Consider the following 24225-nt stretch of genomic DNA (forward strand, 5'->3'; position numbering starts at 1 on the left):
CTCACTTTCTACCCCTAGACACTGCTGAGTAAGCATTAAGGTCTCCCTTCCTGTCCCATCATGCCTAAGTCAGAGTCTCCAAGAGTCCCAACAGCTGTGTAAGCTCTTTATTGGAGATGTGAACTTTGAAACAACCGATGAGAGTCTGAGGAGCCATTCTGAGCAATGGGGAACGCTCACGGACTGTGTGGTAATGAGAGATCCAAACACCAAGAACTGCAGATGCTCTGGGTTTGTCACATATGCCACCGTGGTAGATGCAGCCACAAATGCAAGGCCACACAAAGTGGATGGAAGAATTGTGGAACCAAAGAGCGCTCTCTCAAGAGAAGATTCTCAGAGACTTGGTGTCCACTTGTGAAAAAGATTGTTGGTGGCATTCGAGAAGACATTGAAGAATATCACCTAAGAGATTATTCTGAACAGTATGAAAAAGTTGAAATGACTGACATCATGACTGACAGAGACAGTGGCAACAAGAGGGACTTTGCTTTTGTAGCCTTTCATGACCATGACTCCGTAGACAAGACTGTCATTCAAAAACACCACACTGTGAATGGCCACAACTAAGAGGAGCCCTATCTAAGCAAAAGATGGCTACTGCTTCATCCAGCCAAAGATGGCAAAGTGGTTCAGGAAACTTTGGTGGTGGTCGCGAAGGTGGTTTTCGTGGGAATGAAACTTTGGTCATGGAGGAAATATCCATTGGTCAGGTGGCTTTGGTGGCTATCAAAGTGGTAGTGGTTATGGTGGCAGAGGGGATGGCTAGACTGCATTTGATAATGATGGAAAGTCATTTTAGGGGTGGCAGGAGCTGCGGTGGTTTGGGTAACTACAACAATCTTTAAATTCTGGACCCAGAAAAGGAGGACATTTTGGAGGCAGAAGCTCTGGCCACTATGGTGGTAGAGGCCAATACTTTGCCAAACCACGAAACCAAGGTGGCTATGGTGGTTCCAGCAGCAGCAGTAGCTATGGCAGTGGCAGAAGGTTTTAATTACTGCCAGGAAATCAAGCTTAGCAGGAGAGGAAAGCCAGAAAAGTGACAGGGAAGCTACTGGTTACAAGAGATTTATGAACTCAGCCAAGCACAGTGGTAGCAGGGCCTAGCAGTTACAGAGAAATGTTTTAGACAATGCTTATGTGTATGGGCAGAAAAGTCGAAGACTATTTGTGATTAATTATATACAGGTTGTTTTACTTTCTGTCATGTGGACAATATAAGGCATTCCAAGAAAGGGTTTTAATGTAGGGTGTTTTTGTTGTTTTGTGTTGTTTTGTTTTGTTGCAGCCATGCTGCAAATTGCTAAATGCAATAGTCTGATCATGGTGCTGAGTCAATGTGTCTTTTTTAAAAAGGGGTGTGTAAAGTTAGCTTACTCGGAAGCCACCTTGGTAAACTACCTCAATAATGTAAAGTTAGAATTCCTTCAGAGTGATACCAGGTTCCATTTGAGATTTATTTGCGATGTGCCTGGACATGGAAGCCACAGTCTCCAAAAACTTTGGCGTAGTTGAACTGACAGTTGATGTGTTGTGACCTGGAGTTCATGGTGAAAGGGTCACCCAAGGAAAGTCACAGAGTTTATTTGGTGATTAATATGATTGTTGGCACATCCTATGCAATATATCCAAATTGAATTATGGTATCAGATAAAAGTATAGATGGGACTGAAATTTATGTATCATCCATTATCATGCACAACTAATAAACGACTTAATATCCTCCTGGAAAAAACAAATACTATCATAAAATTCAAACATACTTTTCACAGGTGCCATGAGTCAAAGAGAACATAAACCAGATTCTCTGTGTAAAAGAGTGGTTAGCAACCAGGATAATCTGTGTGCGGACGTGCACTCCCACACGCACACACACGAAGAGGCAGGAAGTTCTTAAAGAGGAAGCTGTGCCACCACTAAAGCAGGTCCAATACTTACAGCCGTCAAACATGACCAGTTTTATCTGTTCCATATTTTAGTCACAGTATGTATCAGATAACCAGTATCTCTCAAAGAGAACAGTCTGCTAATGATCCCTCTTGAGGAATGGGGTAAGATTAACGCTGGTCATCTGTTCATCATAATCACTACAGTATTTACTACAGAGTGAAGTTTAGGGATTGCCCTGTGCAACCTTATGGCTTGATCAATCAATTAAAGATTCTCAAATCTATATCTGGACTGGATGCTCCATACCCAACCGATGTCTATTTCCTAACTTGGTAAACATGCCATTATTTAGCCAGCAGCTCCAAATTTAAGATCAGCCACCTCTTCTTCATTCCCTATGTTACTCGTCTAGATCAAGAACTCCTCACTTTGTATCTGGATTACCATTGCAACTGCCCCCTAATTTTCTATGCCCCCAGTCTCACCTCCCTCTTCTCCCTCCCTTAACACATTTTCAGAGTATTCTGAAATTCAGATTTGCTCATCACTCTCCTGCTTAAAATCCTTCACTGGTCCTCCAAAGATTCTTAGGGTGAATTCAAAAAGCTTCAAATGGTATTCAAGGTCATTCACGATCCAGCCAACCAGTAATGTCCACAGTTTTCTGAATTCACCATCCCCTCTCAAGCCTTCTGGTCTATGTAGAAACTGAGCTCTGTCCTTGCTCCCTGTATCAGAAAAATTCTTAAAGAATCTGCTCAAGTATCAGCCCTGTTTTGGAGGTTATTTCTGATTAAAGTTTCTGTCCCCAATCCTAATTTTCTAGTCTGCACATACATATGTGTGCTTGTGCGCACACACACATACACACACACATTCCTTATTTAGCCACTCTGCTCATGCACTCCCATAGCAACTTAGGCATATAGCACTATTTTTGGACTTAGTCTTTCATCTGTACATTCTCACTGCTTGGTATATAACAATGCTCAGCAAATGTATTGAATAAAAAGGAAAGAATAATCTATTCTAGCTGTCTCTTTTGCTCACCCTTCCCCTTGTAGTCACTGTCCAACTCACTTCACACTGGTTTGCACCTGTATTAGTCCATCGAAAAAGCCCTCCAAATCTCTGCTAAACTCATCAAACATTTTCCAGTCCTTCTTTTGGCTTTCAGCTATGTTGATATTACCATTTCCTTGAAACACTCCTCTCTTGGCCGCCAGGATACTACATGGTCCCATCCGTCCCTGGGCTCCAGCCTTCTTTTCAGTCCCTCAGGCATATCAGCTCCCCTGAGAGCCAGTCTCTACACACACAGTTCCCTCTGTCTAGGATCCTCCAGTACTTCTAACCCTCTCATCTCAACTTCAGCTAAAGCTTCAGATCAGTGTTTCCCATATTTCAATGTAAATCTTATTAAAATGCAGAGTCTAACTCAGCAGGTCTAGGATAGGACTGGAGAATCTGCATTTCTAAGAAGGTTCCTGGTAATGCTCAAGCAAACCACGCGTGGACGACATTTTGAATAGGAAGACAAGTCAAATGTCTTTGCAGGGGAATGTTCTGTGATTCCACCTTACCCCCCACACTTGATGTAGTCAAATGCCCCCAATTCATACTCTGACCGTACCATATAATTCGCCATGATATCTGTTGCTTACCATTATAACCTACATGCATCCTTCTCCCCAGACTCCTGCTTCCACTAGGACCTGGAACATTCATTTTTGAGAAATGAATGAACGATGCTTATTGAGCCCACTCCTCATAGGCCGAATCACTTCCCTTCATGACACTAACACAAGGATCACCACCCTGAGCTCGAGTCCTGCAGAAATCCAGCGCATCTGTGCTTAGTTCTCTGAGCGATCTTCTATTCCTTCCCAAGGGTCACTCAACTGGGGCCTGCTGACCCATGGCCAAAGAGTAAATGGTTCCATATGTACTGGCCTTTTTATTCATCATAACAAGTGTGGTTTTGGCCACAGTTTCCATGTACAGTCGACCAGTACTCCAGATGCTCTTGTGCCAGGTATACCAGAAACAGAGTTAAAAAAAACAAATTCTACTTATCATGGCCAGATCCAAATCTCCCGTACTGGTGTGAGAAATATTTTGGCGCCAGCAGGGATAGAGGCAGGAGGAAAAGACAAAAACTTTTAGTACATTCTGATTTTTTTTTCCATTTAAAATTCATTGCCTAGATTCTCATAAAATCTCGATCCTTCTTGCGTTTAGGGAAAAAAATTGACTAAAAATGCTATTGGAAATATTATAGAAGTTAATGGCTAGATACAAGAGCTAGAATATCTGCATGAAAGAATGGAAGAGCTTAACTGCGTAAGACACACGACAGGCAGGACCGACGTCACAGTTGCCGAGAGAACTGCCTGGAGGAAGTGCCAAAGCAAAAACTAAAAATAAACAAAACATAGTCTGAGATACAAACTCCACGGATGTCATTTCCGTTGACTAACGAATAGTTAAAATAGTACTAGCTCAGTCGCACAAATAAAAAGATGTTAACACTTTATTAAAATGTTAATAATACATCTCAGAGAAAATTGTTGCTCTCTAAATATACAGTTTTAAGTATACTTCAGAGAAGAGATAATTTATTTTATCATTTATTTGAAATTAATTTTTTTTTCTCAATTCTGTTTGGTAAACCTATTAGTATACTCAATTTGAAAAATGGCGATGTATTTCTTTAACGATACTCTTATTTGCATTGAGATTGTTCATGTCACTTAATTGTATACCAGAAAGTGACTGTTTTTCCCAGAGGTGGGAGTAAAGGCTGTGACCCTCTGATATATTCATGCCCAAAATGTAAATAGCCATAGCTTTTTTTTTTCTTTAAGTGGATTTTATTTATTTATTTATTTTTGTTTGTTTATTTTGAGACAGACAGAGCCATTGTGAGTGGGGGAGGGACAGAGAGAGAGAGAGAGAGAGAGAGAATCCCAAACAGGCTCTGTACTGCCAGTGCAGAGCCCAATGCAGGGCTCGAACCCATGAAGCTAGAAGATGATGACCTGAGCTGAAACCAAGAGTCAGATGCTCAACCGACTGAGCCACCCAGGTGCCCCGGTAAATAGCCATAGTTTTATGCATTTATGCTTCACAGAATACTCACACATATAAATGATTTCTTAAAAAAAGAACAACATAACTTTTTAAATAGCACCAACATCTTGATTTTTTTCAGTAATTTTACTGTGTACTGAATTATACAGAAAGTACACAGAATTTTCTAAAAGTACAAATCTGGGAGAGTACATTTCTTAGTCAAATTTTTCAAATTTTCCATTGATTTTCCCAAGCACACAACTGTCTTCACTTTATATTAATAATGCATTTCCAATTCTGTTTCAGATAAGAAATTATTGTAATTATTTATCATCCCCAAATTTCATTAAGTTATTAATTATTATCCCAAAGTTCATATTTCAGAATTTGGAATAACATTTCTCAGCATGGTAATTTGCCTGATACTAGACGTCACTCAAAATGAATTCATTTTACATAATATAATTTTACAGAATGGACAAAGTAGGGCACAGATCCACTTTACTGAACCTGAAGCTTCAAACAGAAGTGGTCCAAGTGAACCACAAGACGTCCCCACCTATGGGGACAAGGTAAGACACTGTAACACAATTCTGTTACATAATGGCTCCCAAAGAGGAGATACGAGGGGGGTCTGAGGAGCAGAGAACGTGGAAGGACTGGATCCTTTGGAACTCTGTGATCTAAGAAATAATAACAGCAAGAGACAAAGAAAGTTTGGAGGAGATGGCTAGGATTCTGCAAATAAGTGTACAGCTGAAAAAGTGCCTCAAATCAATAGAAACAAACAAATAAAATATTCTGAGTTTGGGGAGACTTTCGAGCACTGCTCACAAGATTTCTAGCCCAGCAAACTAAGGATATTCACCAAGAAAACCTAGCTCCATTTAAAAATAAAAGTCAGTGGGGGGAAAAATATAATAAAATACATAAATAAATAAAAGTCAGTGGAAAACAGGATTCACTTAATAAAAATCACATGTAACCAAATCTGATGGAAACTGATGTTATCATCTATTCTACAAAGGAAATAAAACCTGCACACACCAATAGCATTAACACCACCAAAGAAAACTTACGCACTTACAATTCCTGCCACAAAGAGTATCCTTTCTTAAAAAACAATGAACAAAATAAAAATGAAAACCAGTTAATAGGATGAGGTTGTGGATCTGGGGGGAGCAGGAAAAGAGACCTCACAACAAAGCCCCGTCAAGGAGGTAGAGCCATAATATGATTATAAATGGGATTTAAAGATATGATAGCTCAACCGTTCTTACCAGGAAGCTATATCCACACAATCAGGCTTGAATAAGCTATGATGAGCACACCATATGGCACACCTCCTGGATAATCAATGAGAGACAGTGTGTCTCAAACACAATTCTCTTTGGTGAGGGTTCTAATACTAAGCTAAGGATGTGTGTGCTTGCTAAAGTCTGGTATATGCAGAAGATTTAAGTACTCAGGCAAGTGGGAATAGGTAATGTATAAAATCCCAAAGTAGGCTCTGCAACCAATTATTTATAAGCATTGACACTAGGGCCTATTTCTCCATATGCTCCCAACCAGAGGTCCTCAATACTTGTCCCCCCTCTCTCCCCCCAAAAATACTCATTAGGCTTTTTTGACTACTATATTACACAACAGTGAAAACGTATTTACAGGATAAGCCATGTTGATAACAAGGAAGCTAAAACTAGGATACAAAATGACAAGTCATGTGGTCTGGGTAGCTTAAGTATTTGGGCAGAAGTAGAGTGTAGGAGGTCAGAGTTTGAGCTCCGGATTTAGTCCCATCTTGGCCCTAGCTTGCCTCCATCACTTCATAGTTGGTGTGACTTTGGTTACTTCCACCTCTTTAACACTAATTTGTGGAGAGAGTCTATGTGCATTCTCAAGAAGGAGATAAAATGTTTAGTCGTACATAAAATGGTGGCTGTTTTTATGGAAACCACAGGCATGTAAGGAGAATGCTCCTAATGTCTATAATACTATATACCTGGATGAGCAAACACAAGATGGTAACGTTGGCAATCCTTTTCAAATTATTTTATAAATGGAATGCAACACCCATCAACATTCTAAAAGGATGTTTTTGGAGAACTGACAAAATAATTCTAAAGTTCATATGGATAAATAACAGGCCAGAATATCCAAGAAACATTTGAAGGAAAAGCTTGTGCACTATATTTTGAAGAAATACTTGAAGCAACAATAATGAAAAAGGTATGATAATAGATCGAGAACAAACAGATCAGTAAGACAGAAGACAAAGTCTCAGATACAAGTATATAACAGTTTAGTTTTAAGAAAGTAGAAATCAGTAAGGGAAGCAACAATACAAATGGAAGGTAACTTTGTTAACTACAAATATGTACCTTATGATCAAAATTAATTGATTTAGAATTTAAGATCTAATTGCCAAAAATAAAACCTTAAGAAGAGTAGCTAGAGATATATTCGGGGAGTAGGGAAGGACTTTCTCTGCATCAACTCCAAAGAAACCATAAAATTAAATTAATGATATTTTTCTTTTCTTTCTTTTTTTTTTTTTAAATATTTTTTTTTCAACGTTTATTTATTTTTGGGACAGAGAGAGACAAAGCATGAACGGGGGAGGGGCAGAGAGAGAGGGAGACACAGAATCGGAAACAGGCTCCAGGCTCTGAGCCATCAGCCCAGAGCCCGATGTGGGGCTCGAAACCACGGACCGCGAGATCGTGACCTGGCTGAAGTCGGACGCTTAACCGACTGTGCCACCCAGGCGCCCCATATTTTTCAAGAATTAATGCAACTAAACCTATCAATAATCAGAAAGAGAATTCAAGGGGAGATAACAAAGAAAACATACTGTAGATAGCAAAGGGGGTCAACCTTATTAATTAAAATGGCCTAAGGATCTGGGGCACCTGGGTGGCTCTGTCAGTTAAGCATCCCACTCTTGGTTTCTGCTCAGGTCAGGATTTTGCAGTTTGTGGGATCAAGCCCTGCACTGGGCTCTGTGCTAACAGCACAGAGCCTCCTTGGGATTCTCTCCCTCCCTCTCTCCCCTGACCCCTGCTCATTCTCTCTCTCTCTCCCACTCTCAATAAATAAAATAAACTTAAAAAAAAATAAAATGACCAATTTTAAAATGAGCAAAACAATAGAAAAATGGCCAAAACATACAAATAGGCAATTCTGAGAAATACAAATGAGTAGAAATAGGAAAAGAAGTCAAAGCTCACAAGTCACGGTTCTTACCACACACATCAAAATGGTAACCATGGGAGACAACAGATAGGTTAATTATTTCGACAGTGGTACTCATTTCACAATGTATTGATATATTAAAACATCACATTGTACATATTATAACTATACCCAGTTTTTGCAAAAAATGAGTATTTTTAAAAAGCTCACAAGTTGTTAAAAAAAATTAACACCTATTACAAAGACTTTTTAAAAATTAAACAATTAATAATTAAATAAATATAACACCTGATATATATGTTTTAAGGTATGGGAAATGGGCACTCCCATAGATTATTAGTGGGAATCCAAATTTGTATACACATTCTAGAGCGAACTTGACTTACAGTTTGTTTTTAAGTTCTTATCCTTCTTTTTTTTAAGGTTTACTTATTTATTTTGAGAGAGAGAGAAAGCGGGGGAGGGGCAGAGGGAGAGGGAGAGAGAGGGAGAGAGAGAAACTCCCAAGCAGGCCCTGTGCTGCCGGCACAAATCCCAAGGAGTGGCTCGATCTCATGAACCATGAGATCAAGACCTGAGCTGAAATCAAGAGTCAGAGGCTTAACCCACGGAGTGCCCCGGGAGACCCTAAAGTTCCTATCCTTTGATTCAGTAATTCCTCGCACAGAGTGTGCTTCTTGGTTCCAAATCCACCATTCAAACTTTGTTTTGTGATGCTGACACTGGGCCTCTCTGCGAGCTACAGCTTTCTCTTTCCAGTGGCTTCCTTGGTAGGCTTTGCCAAAAGGAGGCCAGAGGTCAGAGGAGAGAGACTCTTCCCCCTGTTTGATTGCTGCTTGAGTCAGCCTCTTCCCACAACAGCCTTGACCCTGACCGAGGCACGAGCTCCAGGTGGCCGTGCCCCTCACAAGTCTGGGTCCGCCTCTGCTGGGTCTGTCCTCTGAGCTTGGAGGGCAGGGCCTCTTCTTCAAGTCTCTGAGCTTCTAACAGCAGCAACCTTCTCCTGGGAGACTATATTTTACATGTTACCAACAGTTGTTTCCTGGTAATTTTCTGTTTCTTGTATTTTGTGTGAGGGTGTACATGTGTTTTCTCATTTTTTTTTTTTTTACTACTTTTCATTCTTTGTATAATTAGGAGAAGTTACTGCTTTTTTTTTTTCAACATACATATTCACACTACACAGTGGTTAAAAGCACACTCTCTAAAGCTAGATAGAGTTCAAAATCCAGTTTTGTTACACACTGACCGGATGACCTTGGGCAAATTTCAGATGCCCAGGTTAGTATAAAATACATACAAGATGCTAAGAATTCCACTAAATGGATAAAAATACTTGTTTCCCTTGACAAAATTAGAATCATATTGCTCATAATACTTTTTTCACTTAACACAAAGATAAATAAAATTCATATTTAAAAACTTTGAAAAATAAAAATCACACTTCCCTATAAAGATATATAAGTGATTAAAAAAAATTTTTTTTTTAAATGTTTATTTACTTTTGAGACAGAGAGAGACAGAGCATGAATGGGGGAGGGTCAGAGAGAGGGAGACACAGAATCTGAAACAGGCTCCAGGCTCTGAGCTGGCAGCACAGAGCCCGACGCGGGGCTCGAACTCACGGACTGTGAGATCATGACCTGAGCCGAAGTCGGACGCTTAACCGACTGAGCCACCCAGGCGCCCCTATAAGTGATTTTTAACTCTCACTTTGAAATAGTTTTAAACATACAGAAAAGTTGCAAAACTAATGAAAAGGACTCTCATATATCCATCTAGATTCATGTGTTGATATTTTCCCACATCTGGTATATCATTATCTATTTTTTTTTTTTTCTGAATCTTTTGGGAGAAGCTATAGACACTATGCCTCTTTTATCTAAATTACTATAGTGGATATTTCCTAAGGACAAGACCGTTTCCATAAATAGAAATTTAGCACTGATACTATTATCTAATATTCAGCCCATATTACATTTTTGCCAATTGTCTTAATCATGTCCTTATATAGCAATTTTCCCACTGACCAAGGATCAAATCCAGAATCACACACATTGTATTTAGCTGTTGTTAAATATGGTATGGCTATATAATAATCCATCTACTAAAAAAAAATAATAATCCATCTACTGATATATACTATGCTTTTATTTAACTAATACTCTCTAAAAGGACATTTGATTTGTGTCCATCTTTTTGTTATTATAAATAATGCTGGAATAAAAATAACTTGAAAATGAAATTATCTGAAGTCTTTGACAGTACATCTTAGTATTTTTTTTAAAGATGATTTAGGATCTTTAGGATGATCATTTAGGATTCAGCAGGAAAACAGAAATCACAACAGTTATTTTAACAGAGAGAATTTAATACAGGGAACTGGTTAAACAGAGTTTGGAAGCCTGTAAAGGCTAAAAGGGAGCATGGAGGTAAGAAGAAATAGTAAATGCATGAAACAACTACCTCTCTGGGGCTAGAGAAACAAAGGAAATAGGCTGGATTATTGGAAACTGGGCACTTAGGGGCCCCCAGCTAACTTGAGATGGTTTGTTCAAAGGAGAGAAGAGGAGTGTTCATTAAAAAGATATTCTGAAAAAGAAGAGGAAATGACTGGCATTCCTTCTCCATCTCCCCTTCAACTCAAAACAAACAACAAGTAACTTGTATGTGCTTTAGTAAAATAATCCAAACAAATACATGAAAAGTAAAAGAATTTTGCCACCATAAACACCGAAACCTAGCAAAATCCTGTAGCGATTTGGAAGGCAATTTAAAATGTACATGTAATACACAAGCCGGGCTTTATGGCAGCCATCATTAACTCATGCAAAGGAAAGAGAAAACGCTGGAGGAATTATTTTTTTTTAAAGGTAAATTATACTAAAACATTCTCCAGTTGTAAAAATCCATTTGAAATGCAAATGATCAGGGTCGGTTCAAAGCAACTGAGTTTTACCTATGCTTGAGCATGTATACCCACAGTATGGGACCTTCTACTGATGCTTACCTCAGAAAGTAAAAGAAAGGAAATTGAAAGACACAGAAAGAAGTAGACAAGGACCAGCACTGGGCCTTAGTAACCAGTTCACTTGGATTATAAGGGTTTTTAATCTCTCTGAAGCCCTAACATATTTTACAAGTCCTAATTTCATAAAGTCCAAAGAAATGACTGAAAATTCTTATTAGCAGACTTGCTGACTACTTCTGCCAAACAGTTAACTGCCAAGTGGCTAAACAGAGAGAAGGACAAAGCCACCTAGCTTTACTGTGTCTGCAGCACCCAACAACTCAAAACCAGACAGGTAGAGATGTACAGAACCGCCGAAAGCAGAGTTCACGGTTTTCCACGAAACTCTGACAGACCCACAGGTGGCATTTACTCCACAGTAAATCATCCTCTGGGTCAGCAGCAGGAAGCTCATTATGGGCTGACAGTCCAAGAGACTGGGCACTTTTCAGAGTGCTACTGTAGTAATTTCCTGTGTGAAAAGCTCACTGCTGTTCTTGCATTCCTCAGGGTGCATTTCTTCTCATCTCAGAGGATGTTGCTCTTCCACAGGAAGAGGAAGGAACCAGTTGTTACTGGATGTGTGGGCAGAGAGAGCTGTTGGGCATTTTCAGCATGCCTCAGTCTCAGCTGTGGGAACTGGGGGTGCGGCTTAGGGCCCTAGACTCAGACTGAGCGTAGTCCTGCAGCAGTTAGGAGTCATAGCTTACAAAGACAGCATTTCTGACTGACTGGGTGTCATGGGATCTACCCCCAAAACCAAGAGCACACTATACACACTGTATGTTAGTCAACTTGACAATAAATTATATTTGGAAGAAGGAGGAGGAGGAGGAGGAGGAGGAGGAGGAGGAGGAGGAGGAGAGAAAGACAGCAGCTCAGGAATTTGGAAGGCAGAAATAATACCTGGAACTTCACACCTCCAGTTCCTAGAAATGTGCTAATGTTCTGAAGGAAATTCTAAAAAGTACTCTGTTGGACTCCTAAGTAACGTATTTTATACAATCTTTTTGGATAGAGTCTCTTTATTTTTGTTTGTTTGTTTTTACATTTCACAGAGAAGAGTTTAAGTCCTAAATCATTTTTGTTGAAATTTAATTAGAATAACAGTTTTTGGTAAAAGGAAACCCTCATTAATGTAAGCTTTCTTTCCTTGTGACCTGGAAATTGGGAATGAAGCTCAAATTAGTATATTTTTCAGTATAGCTAAATCAAACAGTTGGGACTTATGGCCATTATGATTTTTATTAAAAACTACATTTTATTTGAAAGAAAAAAAGAAAGCTTCTGACCCACACTATTAATCTCTTTTTATAGTTGTACTATCTTAGTAAATTTTACAGATGATGAGATCTGTGTCTTCTAAAAAAGAAAAAAGTCATGTTCCTTTAACAGACTAAAAAGTTTTAGTTGGATCCTTTTTTTAAATCAAAAAACACATTTTTTAAAGGTCAACTATCACATTCACAACTGTTGGTAGTTTTTATAACATATGGGTCATGATATACTTCAAAAGCAAAGATACGACTAATTGAAAATAGTCTCTTTCCATCTCTAATATTTTCACTCATATCTCTAAAATAACTTGTATCTGGAAAAAAAAAAGTGGTGTTTTCTTTTAAATGGTAAAGGATCTGTGAAAACATTTTTCTTCATCACCTCTGTTGATTATCATGTATGTCTTATTTGTAAAATGTCTTTTGCAATTACTTCATTTCTTACAATTTCAAAGGGCAATGTTTTAAAATTATTTCTCAGGGCGCCTGGGTGGCTCAGTCGGTTGAGCGTCCAGCTTGGGCTCAGGTCATGATCTCACAGTTTGTGAGTTCGAGCCCCGTGTCGGGCTCTGTGCTAACAGCTCAGAGCCTGGAGCCTGCTTCGAATTCTGTGTCTCCCTCTCTCTCTGCTCCTCCCCCACCCATGCTCTGTCTTCTCTCTCCTTCAAAAATAAATAAAAACACTAAAAAAAATTAAAAAAAAAATTATTTCTCAACCCTGATAAGAATTCTTTTGTTTCTACTAAGCATCTTAGAGTTACATTTAACTTTTTGAGTTACCGGATTAAAAGAAAAAAAAATTACTGTATCCTACTTGACATGCTCACTATTGTCGGAAATGAAGACAAAAAGTCTTTTACTAAAAGAAGGAAAACTGTAAAAGGTACCAGCTAGTGAACCCGAATACAGATTCTACAAACACGTATGTTCATTTCCTTTCAAATGCTTAGAGCGAGGGCCAGGAGAAAGATACCCCAGGGCCACTAAACCAATGCCCAAGGATAACATTAAACTGTTTTCCTAAAGCTTAGTAAGCAGCAACAAAATTACAAACAACACACCTAGTTTCAGAAATCCTATGCTAAACTTGCAAATCAAAAGCCACCTTATAAAAATATTGCAAAGTTTAAAAACTTAAAAAAGAATCTCACCTACCTCCAAATTTAGAGGCAGTTTATACGTAAAACCAGCAATGTTAGCATACAGAAAAGTAGTGAAAGCGGGAGGCTTGTGCAACCTGATTTTTACGGATTTCCCTGGAAAAGTAAATGGGGAATCTGGGGACAATAAATTGCATATTACCATTTTACACTTTCAAAGTGATAAATTTTAGTTTTGAGACATTTAGGTTTGCATACACTGTGTTCTTTCAAGTAAGTCTTTCCAAATCTTTGCTTACATAAGCAGTTAGGAACTGGAATCACTCTGAACTAGTTATGCAATGTTGTCTAGTAACCAGGACAAACTGTTGCCACAACATCCGTGGAAATATTCTCTCTGTATCTGCAAGTTTACTCTTTGTATGTCCATATATTTTGTCAATGCATTAATATTTTTCAGAGAGCATCTACTGTATGACTATCTCCACGAAAGTGGGTAGCATTTTTCTTTCTAAAAATATGCTGAAGCACAAATCTTTCCAACAGGGAAACCAGTGCACTTTGCTGAAAAATACAAATCTAAATGACATCTAGAAAGGAGTCGTGTGTTTTCTACCATTGCACTCACTTCCTGAAGTCACAGCAATAGCAGAGGATCTCTTGCACTGATTCAACTGATCACTTTCCTGAGCCTAAAAAAGGATGTAGTAAAACCACGGTTCTTTTTCCCTCAGCAACCCCTCTGGCAGAATGATGCAGAGCCAGGAGATAATCTCAGCTGCCCTGAGGTTCCTCAAGGGTACACCTTACTGTCCCTGGGGAAAGGAGACAGGGAATCGCACAGCTGACATCAAACCTGTCAGGAAATCCTCTTGGCTCTGCCTTTAAAATACATCCAGAATGGATCACTTACCACCACCTCCTCTGCTACCACCGTGGGTCAAGGGAGGCCTCTCTGCTGACTATTCATTAGCTTCCTAACCAGCAAGTCTTCTTGTTCCTCCCCACCCCCACCCCCGGGGCGATTCTCCACATGGTGGTGGCCATGGTGAACCCATTAAAACCTAAGTCACACAAGTCCCACCTCCGAAGGAAAGCCTCTGGAGGCGCCCACCTCACTCTCAACTGGAGCTTCCAGCACTGCTCCCACTCGCCTCGAGTGCCTTCCCAGGTACCCGTGTGGCATGTTCCCTTCATTCCTCACGTCACCTCTCGCATGACCCTTGTCCTGAACATACTACCTAAAACGCACCCTTAGTCCTGTCTGCCTTTAGTGCTTTCTACACCTTTGCATGTTTTGAGCCTATATGCGCTGGGCTCTATTATATTATACAGTCTGTTTTTTAACCTGTGAACTGCCCGTCTTCCCCACTAGCATGTTGAAAGCCGGCTTCTCTGGGCAGGTATTACTGTTCGCTTTTTCTAAAGTCAAGAACAGTGAATGGCACAGAACAGTTACTAAGTGCAGGCTGAGACACACGTGTGCTGCAAGCAGGCACATCCCTGGCCTTTCACTGCAGGGGCTACCCGGTGAGGCAAGCAACTTAAAGATCCCAAACTAGACTGATGCACTTCTATTACCGTGGTACGTATTTTCAACTATTTCTGAGGTGTCTACTTACAACTTGCTTTCCCCAATTGGAATGTCCCTATCAAAATCCTATCCAACTCTGGTTAGGTCAAGAATTGGTCAAAAGTTTCCTTCTAGAGGAGTCCTCTAGTTTTCTCCAGCCCATTAGTGATCTTTTAAGAATATTTCCATCAATAATCTCTTATGGCAATCATACACACTTTTCATCTAGTATACTGAAATTGCCACTTATTTCTTAAACTCTTATTTCTATTGGGCTAGGTTGTAAGTTTCTTGAAGTCAGGTAGGCAGCTTGACAGGCCACTGAGCATCTCATGTAATGCTTTCATGCACTACAATTTTAAATATCTTGACTGCTGGAGCACCAAAACCCTTGATTTTTTTTTTCCTACAATACAATCGCAAATTCTCAGTGTATTATAAAGATTAATTTGGCCTGAAATACTGTCCCCAATTCTAAGGAAAGACATCCACATTACGTTCATCTTCTACACAGTGGCCAGAATGAAGAGGAGAATCACTTTGATTCTCAGAAGAGAGTCCAGTGTTTCGACAATCAGAAGAATGTGTACAAGATTATCAATTTCATTCTGTTCATTTGTAGGACAAATAAGAGTAAAATCAACACATCAAACCTTAGGAATATAGTTGACCTAAAATATTTTAATAACTCTAGAGTATTTAAAAGAATTTTTTAAATAATCAGTATTGTTTTTTTTAAAAAGACTTTACATTAGGATTCAGAAGAGAAATTCCTATCTTGCCTGCCTTTTGCAGGGGAGGAGTGACGATGGGGAAGGGTCTAGAACATCCCACATCACATGTCAATGCCAATGCTAAATGCTGTTGTACAACTTTGATGATAAAATCTTGGTCTGGTTCTAACTGACTAAATGAAAACATTAAAAGACTCAATGGAATCTTGCAAAACCCTTAGAAAATCAGTATATAATAAGTAACAATGTAATGAGAATAAAGATTCAGGAATGTGAGATCAACATTTTAAAACTATATCTATATGACAGCCAGTACAACCCTTTACAACCACTCCCCTCTTTCTTCTTCTTCTTCTTCTTCTTCTTCTTCTTCTTCTTCTTCTTCTTTTTTTATTTAAACAATTAAGCTTTAAAAATGCAGATTGGTAACAGCTTATTTTGATGCTGAAATATCGTATCAAATTTCCTTTCTGGCATTGGAGGCACAAGTGCAAGTCACAGAGCTACCAACTGTTACACTGTATGCCACAATTTCTTCTCTGTAGTAAGAAAGCACCAGAGCCCAGATATCAGTATTCTCAGATCTAGAAATCACCCTGAATGTAACAGTAAATCAGGTCAAAGAAGCAACAGAAGCCAACTGTTCCCTATACCATAACAAATCTGCTCTTATCCTACTAGGAAATTTGACAAATTAAGGTTTCAAGAGTAATCTTTTTTACGCCTCATCTTGAAAATTTCTTCCAGTCTTCTACAAAAACCAAACGAATAAATACCCCAAACAAAGAGTGATCACAATAACAAAACCCCAAACCACCTTTAAACACTGTGTGTTTGGCTTCTAATATTTCTCTGGGTTTTAAAATTACAATGACAGGCAAAGTTCACATCACGAATACTCAGCGCAGCGGTGCTTCGTGCCACAGTAGACACAAATATCCTCTACAACTATGCCTGATTCGTTGTGCAGAAGGAACAGAAAAGCAGCTGAAGTACAGAGGGGACTACAGATTAAGACTCGCCAGTAGATTAATGGAACATGAACATTTAAAGAGACTTCACCATAGTTTTTCTTTTTTTAATGTTTTTAATGTTTATTTTAGTTCTGAGAGAGAGAGAGAGAGAGAGAGAGCACACAAGTGGGAGAGAGACACAGATAGAGGGAGAGACAGGATGTGAAGCAGGCTCCAGGCTCTGAACTGTCAGCAGTGCCCGAGGCGGGGCTCGAACTCATGAACTACGAGATCATGACCTGAGCCAGTCAGATGCTTAACCAACTGACCCACCCAGGCGCCCCTCACCATAGTTTTCTAACCAATTATCTAACAGTGAGCTAAAAGAAAGATATATACCTTGACAATTTAAAGGAAGAAGCGTTAAAGATAATCTTTATAAAAAGATGCTTTATGAGCATCTAGTTTTGTCTTCAGAGAATGTCCTAGTAAAATAAGTAACATCAGGAGTCTTTACACCTTACCTGGGGGCAACCAGCTATCTTCCAGATTGTAAAAGAATCTACTTAGAGGGGATTTCATTAACCTAATGCTAAACCAATTTAGAGCAAATATGTTTTTGTCTTCCTATGTTTTGTTTTATTTGTATGAAGCATCAAGCACACAAGTCAAAGTAACAGTACAGTCTTCTTTGTAATGTTTATATGTTGGGTTGAACCATGGGGAAATCACTGACATTACACCATTTTTGCCTACAGAATGGCAATTTCATATAATCCCACCTAATATTATCCCTTATGTGGACAATAATTGTACTCTTAATCTTATTAGTTTTGTAGCATAGCTGCAAACTTGTTGTGCATTTATCATACAAAATTGTCCTCTCAAAGTCCCACATACATCATAGTCCCTGAGTTAGGGTCCTATAACATGGACTAGTTGACTTGGGCACCCTTGGATTACCATCCAGAGACAGACACCCTGCTATTACTTGCTACGTGCCAATTATGCCACTTCCATAGCATACTCTCAAAAACATCTGGATCATTCATGTCATGAGACCTTGCAAAGCTTGAAGGGTACTGGCAGGGAGAGTATAGGCCAAAGATTTTGGATGATCTGTGATATTTTCTAGGTCAGGCATGCCCAACTTTATAGACTGATAACCTCATAAGAAGGCATCAAATCTCAGAAACCACCTAACTTTTTTGCTCCTTTTACTACAGAGGCAAAACCCCAACCCATTAGAATTTATAAGTTTCAACAGCATTCCTTTTGAGTAATTCATTGAACAAACATGAATGTATTGAGCACTATTACAAGTCACCAATCAATATGGCAAGAATTGGATGTCTAGTTAATTTTTAATGTCATAAGTAAGCTACTAATGCAGAAATGCTAGGAGGGATATTTTATAAACATGAATACTGTAAGAGACAAGACCACAGGCCTGCTTGAGGTTCTAGGTGTCACCACCGATTACTGGACTTCCTTCCCGCTGACAATCATCCCCTTGGTTACTCGCCCTCCTCCCAAGCCCCCGGGCTGATTTCTTGTGGGTGGAACTTCTCATGAGTGATCTATGAGTATTCTCTCCCTGGGATTAACACTGAAAGAACCCTTTAATACTTTAATAAGTACAGTTCTTTCTGGTACAGGATAGATTCAGGATGGACTAGTCCTTCTGCAGGATTCCTCTACAAAAAATACTATTCTTGACATATGCTGGAAAGTGTACAATGTCATAATGTCAAGTGTTTTGGTTTATTTCCTTTCTTGGCCACACATTAATAATCTCTCCAGAATATTTAACTATAATGACACCATCCGAGTAGTGTCACCAAAGACCATGCATGCAATGCCTCCCATTCATTCTTAGGACTAGTTCTGCATTGACTAGCAGGAGTTGATGGCAACGATGATTAGCCTTGCAAAGGCTAACAGACTCCAATTGAAGTCTGAATCTTTGACTTTACACTGCGCAAATAAATTATATGTATGTAGTTTTTATAAACAAAATTGCGAATACCAAAAATACTTAATCTCTGGATAATCCACCATAGGGATTATCCACTAATAGGGACAAAGGGAAATGGCTGCTTTACTTATAGCTTCTATGGAGAAAACTAGAAGTGAGTTTAGCATCTCTGAAAGGCAATTAACAGAGAAGAAAATCTGTTCTGTGACAACACACTGAAATATCACCTGGATAGCACCCTAATAGGAAATGAGACAATGAGTATGGGTTAGACTGAGCTCAAGGTTATCAAAGTAAAGCCTTTTCTGATAATTGGTGCTGCTCCCCCTTGTGGCTATTTAGATATATTGTAAATATGACTTTTTGTACAAGGTTTTTTTTAATGCTAAAATGTTAGGCTATTTAGCCCATTTTTTATCCCCTCTCCCACACACTTTTTAAGGAAAATGGATTCTCCAAATAATTATATGCCACTTAAATGTCAAAGAAAACTTACTGTAGTAGAATCAAAAGAAAGGATGTCCATAACAGGGGGAGAAGAAGTCTGCAAATCGATTACCTCAAGCTTTGGATTAATCTGTGTATATATACAAGAAAAGTTAACATTAGTTTTTTCTACCATAAAAAACAAATGCTATTTGCAATAACCTAGAAGGTATTCCTAATATATTCTAAAAATTAAAATACATTGCTAAATTCACTAACATGAATACAAAAAATTTTAAGTACAGTATCAGCCTATCAAGTCTATCAATGTATAAGAAAAGATCACTATGATCAGGTGAATTTATCCCAGGAATAAAAAGGTGATTTTACATTGGAAAATCAACATAATTTACCTATAAAGGGATTTTTTTTAATAAAATAAAATAAAATGACCCACCTCAGAAGATGCAGAAAAAAGTCCTAGCCAGTTCATTAAAACAAGAAAAGGAAATAAAAGGTGTTAAGATATAAGAATTGGAACAAAAGAAATAAAATTGTTATTCATATATAATTATCTATGGAAAAATTCCAAGAGAATCTACTGCTGACTCATTAGGAAGATCCAAAATTGATACACACAATCAAGTGCACGTCTATACTTCAACACAGTCAGAAAATGTAAATTTATGGGGTGCCTGGCTGCTCAGTCAGTAGATCAGGTGACTCTTGATCTCAGGGTGGTGAGTTCAAGCCCCACATTGGACATTAAACAACTTTTAAAAAGAATAAAAAGATATCATTTACGATACCATAAAAATGTAAATACATCAGAATAAACACACAAAGGTTTGTGTGGGAAAAATAATAAAACTAATGTAAAATATATTTTAAAAGACCTAACTAGGGGAGCCTGGGTGGTTCAGTCAGTTGAGTGTCTGACTCTTGGTCTAGGCTCAGGTCATGATCCCAGGGTCGTGGGATTGAGCCCCAACGTCGGGCTCCATGCTGAGTGTGGAACCTGCTTAAGATTCTCTCTCATTCTCTCTCTCTCTCTCTCTCTCTAAAAAAAAAAAAAAAAAAAAATATATATATATATATATATATATATATAACAACCAATTTTTAAAAACCTCATGCATCTGATTACATCAAACCCAAAAATTTCTTTTTAACAATGGACACCACAAAGTTAACCATTAGAACATGGAAAAGGAGGATAGATTATGATGTCTGAAACTGAAAAAGTAGGTTTTTCTTGCACATCTACAAATTAATGTGAAAGACAGTGATCCCAAGAAAAAATTGTGGAAGAGAAAACCTAACAGTTGACCAGCATATTGAGAGATTTTCAGAAACATTATTAGTAATTAACACAGATTAAAGCGAAATACCACTGAACATCTATTAGGCTCCAAAAAATGAGAAAGCTCAGTGATGCCAACCTTGTTTATGGCAGCACTTTTTACAATGGTGGAAAAAAAGCCACACAACCAAAGGCCCCCAAATAGTCATCCACAGTGGAAAAGACACATAAATCGTGCAAATTACTACTGTACTAAATTCATTGGGATCCTACCCAGCCGTGAAGATGAATAAAATACAATATGTAACAACATGTGAATGAATGAATAAATGAATGAATGAATGAATGAATGAATTCAGAATCCGTATGTAGGATTCTCAGGATTTTAACGTTAAGTGTAAAAGCGCTTATAGAGAAATATACTCAGTATGACTTCATTTGTATAAAGTTTAAAACCATCTAAAAGTAAATAACATCTAATTATAGATTCAAATATATATAGTAAATGAAAAAGAAAAGCAAGATTGGCTAACTAGATTGGCTATTATTTCTGAGGAAGGTCACTTCAGAATTCTAGAAGATGAAAGAAAAAAATAAAAATAAAACCACATCATCATCAATTATTTATTAAAGATCGTGAATACAAGTTGGTTAGCCAAGGGAAACACAGATAGCAGAACTTTGTATCAAATGAATGGTCCCAGCAGTGGGTATATAAGAACCTCAAAGAAGAAACTGTTGACTTCGTGAGAAAATCTTCCCCATGGAGAAAACATAGGAAGGGCTTAAGATGGATCTTTGAAAGAAAGGTTTAGAAAACAAAAGCCGAGAGACACAGAGGAGGTCAAGAGCATTCCTGAGCACAGAGGCAGAATGCTGATGTGATACCTTTGCACAGGGTAGTAATAGGAGAGGTTGCAAGGGGCAAATTGTGACAGGTGAGGGAATTGGGGAAGGCACAGAAAAGATGGGGCCCACGACATGCTTTAGCAAGACGGATCGGACAGAGGCATGTAGGGTAACAGTGAGGACACCATTGTGACAGCCCGGGACTGGGGTGATCAGGGCTGAGACCAGCGGAAGAGGAGCTGAATGATTTTAAAAGCACTTATCACATTTGATGGGTAAAGCTGTAGTTTGGGAAACATTAAGAGGCTTTTATAATTACCCAGCCACCTGCGTCAGAGGCGCAGGCCCCAGAGAAGGGTTAGCACAGCGAAGGATGCAGACGAGGGCCTATCGGCCCAGCCTGCCAGCACCTTGGTTTCTTTCTGGCTGCTCCAGACAGCAGAAAACACAGCCCCCTCCTATCAGCTCTGAGTCCACACTGGGGGCCGAGATAAGAAACCTTAGGATCAGTCACCTTCCTTCCAGTCTCAGCCTAGCCAGGCCACCAGAGAGATTGCCTGCAGACATTTTATTCTCTTTTATCTACTGCCACCTAGTGTACACATGAAATCAATTACGTACGAAAAATACAATCTGGTTTTACCATCTGAAATTGGAACTGTTCAAAAAATCTAAATCCCACGGAAATAGCCTCTCTCGTGGGGAAATCCTTGAACTGCTTTCTACAAGTTGGAGAACTCCTGATGGAGCTAACAAGTTGCTGACACATACATTAAAATGGAGCAGGACATTCTTTAAGTAAAGCCTTACAGTCTTCTCAAAAAGAGAATGTGTGGAGGGGCTGGTTCTGTGCTAGCTAATCTCCAGGAATATTAACAGTACGTTCTAGCTCTCCATCCTTATTAAAGGGAAGGACCCTGTAATAACTGTGCTCACCTTGAAATGGAGTGGGCTGCGTTTTGAGGGCTGAGTGTTCCATCACTGAACAAGGGCACGTCACGGAGGGGTTCGTGCATAAAGAAACCCTCACATGCACCACCCACTCTGGGGCTCTGTGAGGAGCACGAGGACTGCTACTAACAAATTCTGAAGGGCAAGGAATACGCACGCCTGTCTTGTTCTTTGTTGTACCCTCTAAAGCTAGTACAATGTCCAGCACATAGATACTCATTCTCTATTAACAGAATAAAATTTAATTTTGATTATTTTGAAGCATTCCATCAAAATGGTTAAAAGCACAAAACAGAACCAGTGCACCTGGGTTGAAATGCTAGTATGGCCACTTCCTGACTTTAAGCTTTAACTTACATGTGCCTCGATTTCTCAAGGAATAAAAATAGCACTTTGTAGCATTTTAAGGAAGATTTAATGACAATTTTTAGAAGCCAATTAGAATAGCTTTGTATGTATTCAATATTATTATTATTACTACTAATATTATTATTATGTAATCTCTGAAGAACATTTATGGAGGCCCAAAACAATATAAGTATATGCCATGGCTAGAAATAAAATATACAATTTGCAGAGAAGTGGTCATTTTTTACCTGAAATTATGTTTTCAACCTTCGGAGATTAAAATAAAAACCCAGTCTCAGACTTGAAGACTTAAATTGATCCATTCTCAGGAGTGCCTGAATGGTTCAGTTGGTTAAGTGGCTGACTTTTGGCTCAGGTCATGATCTCACAGTTCATGAGTTCGAGCCCCGCATCAGGCTCTGTTTAGACAGCTCAGAGCCTGGAACCTGCTTCAGATGCTGTGTCTCTCTCTCTGCCCCTCCCCAACTTGCACACGTGCACGCGTGTGCACACACACACACACACACACACACACACACACTCTCTCTCTCTCTCTCTTTTTTTTCTCTACAAAAACACTAAAAAAATATTTTTAATTGATCAATTTTCAACAATGAATCATGAGAAGACTATCACAAAATACTATTATATAGATGTTTGGTTAAGTTAAAGGAATTTTTCCTACCTGTTAAATATCACACAGAATTTCCTGTGCAATTTATAGATCAAATTCATCTCAAATGGCCATTATAAAATTAAAAGCCACCAGAACAATTATTTTATTGATAATTTTTTTTTTTAGCTAACTAACCATACTCCCCTCCAGTAATATTCTGTAATTCTCCTAGCATAACTATTTTGATGCCTGTTGCCCTTAGGATGGATTTATTGTCTTCCCATTAAAATATGCAAAAGTCTAGGGTACTGCACATACACTAAGTTCCCACTCAAGAGGAAAGTTTGATTCTGCCTGGGGGCAGAACTGTGTGATTCGGCTCATACCAGTTTGAAGAAGATAAAGCCAGCACGAATTAATGACGTGCCATAGCACAGCGTGGTCAGAGTTAAGTTACCTAGTTTTCAAATTTGCCTTCTTTCCCACCAAAATGAGAAAAAAAGCTGTCCTCATGTTTTTATTTAAGATGGAAGTACGTAGGGGGTGCCTGTCTGGCTCAGTCCATATAACATGCAACTCTTGACTTCAGGTTGTAGGTTCGAGCCCTACACTGGGTTTAGAAATTACTTAAAAATAAAATTTAAAAATATGTATTAAAAAAAGAAGATGGTGTGCCTAGGCCAGGAGTGCTACAAAGGATGTGCAGTTAGGTTACTGGAAAGGACACAGGAGGGGTCTGTTTCACATAGCTAAAGCTAGGATTGCGTGTTTCATGCCTTCTTTCATGCAGCCTTCTCTCATTTATTCTAAAAGTAATCTGTGATCACCCTCTCTATCCATGGAAGGATTAGCAGTTTCCATATTTAGTCAGCTGGTCCCCAAGGTCTAGGACTCTGCAGGATGCCCCACCTTCTAACAAGTGAGGCACACAGAGCTGGCAAATA

At 38.9% G+C, this 24225-nt stretch overlaps 1 protein-coding gene and 1 pseudogene across 2 annotated transcripts in view; one reads left to right on the forward strand and one right to left on the reverse strand.

The window, feature by feature from the left end:
* POC1B (POC1 centriolar protein B) overlaps nucleotides 1-24225 on the reverse strand; it is a 97780-nt gene that overhangs the window by 22052 nt on the left and 51503 nt on the right. Inside the window, exon 10 of one of the 2 annotated variants that reach the window (XM_047864950.1) lies at nucleotides 19285-19365. The exons of the other annotated variant lie outside the window; for it this stretch is intronic. Coding sequence (XP_047720906.1) covers nucleotides 19285-19365 — 81 coding nt within the window. The remainder of the gene's footprint in view (nucleotides 1-19284; nucleotides 19366-24225) is intronic. 2 annotated transcript variants of the gene reach the window in all.
* On the forward strand, nucleotides 194-1043 carry LOC125169545 (heterogeneous nuclear ribonucleoprotein A1-like; annotated as a pseudogene).

The sequence above is a fragment of the Prionailurus viverrinus genome, chromosome B4 (genome assembly GCF_022837055.1).
Source record: "Prionailurus viverrinus isolate Anna chromosome B4, UM_Priviv_1.0, whole genome shotgun sequence".
In the NCBI taxonomy this organism is placed as follows: Eukaryota; Metazoa; Chordata; class Mammalia; order Carnivora; family Felidae; genus Prionailurus; species Prionailurus viverrinus.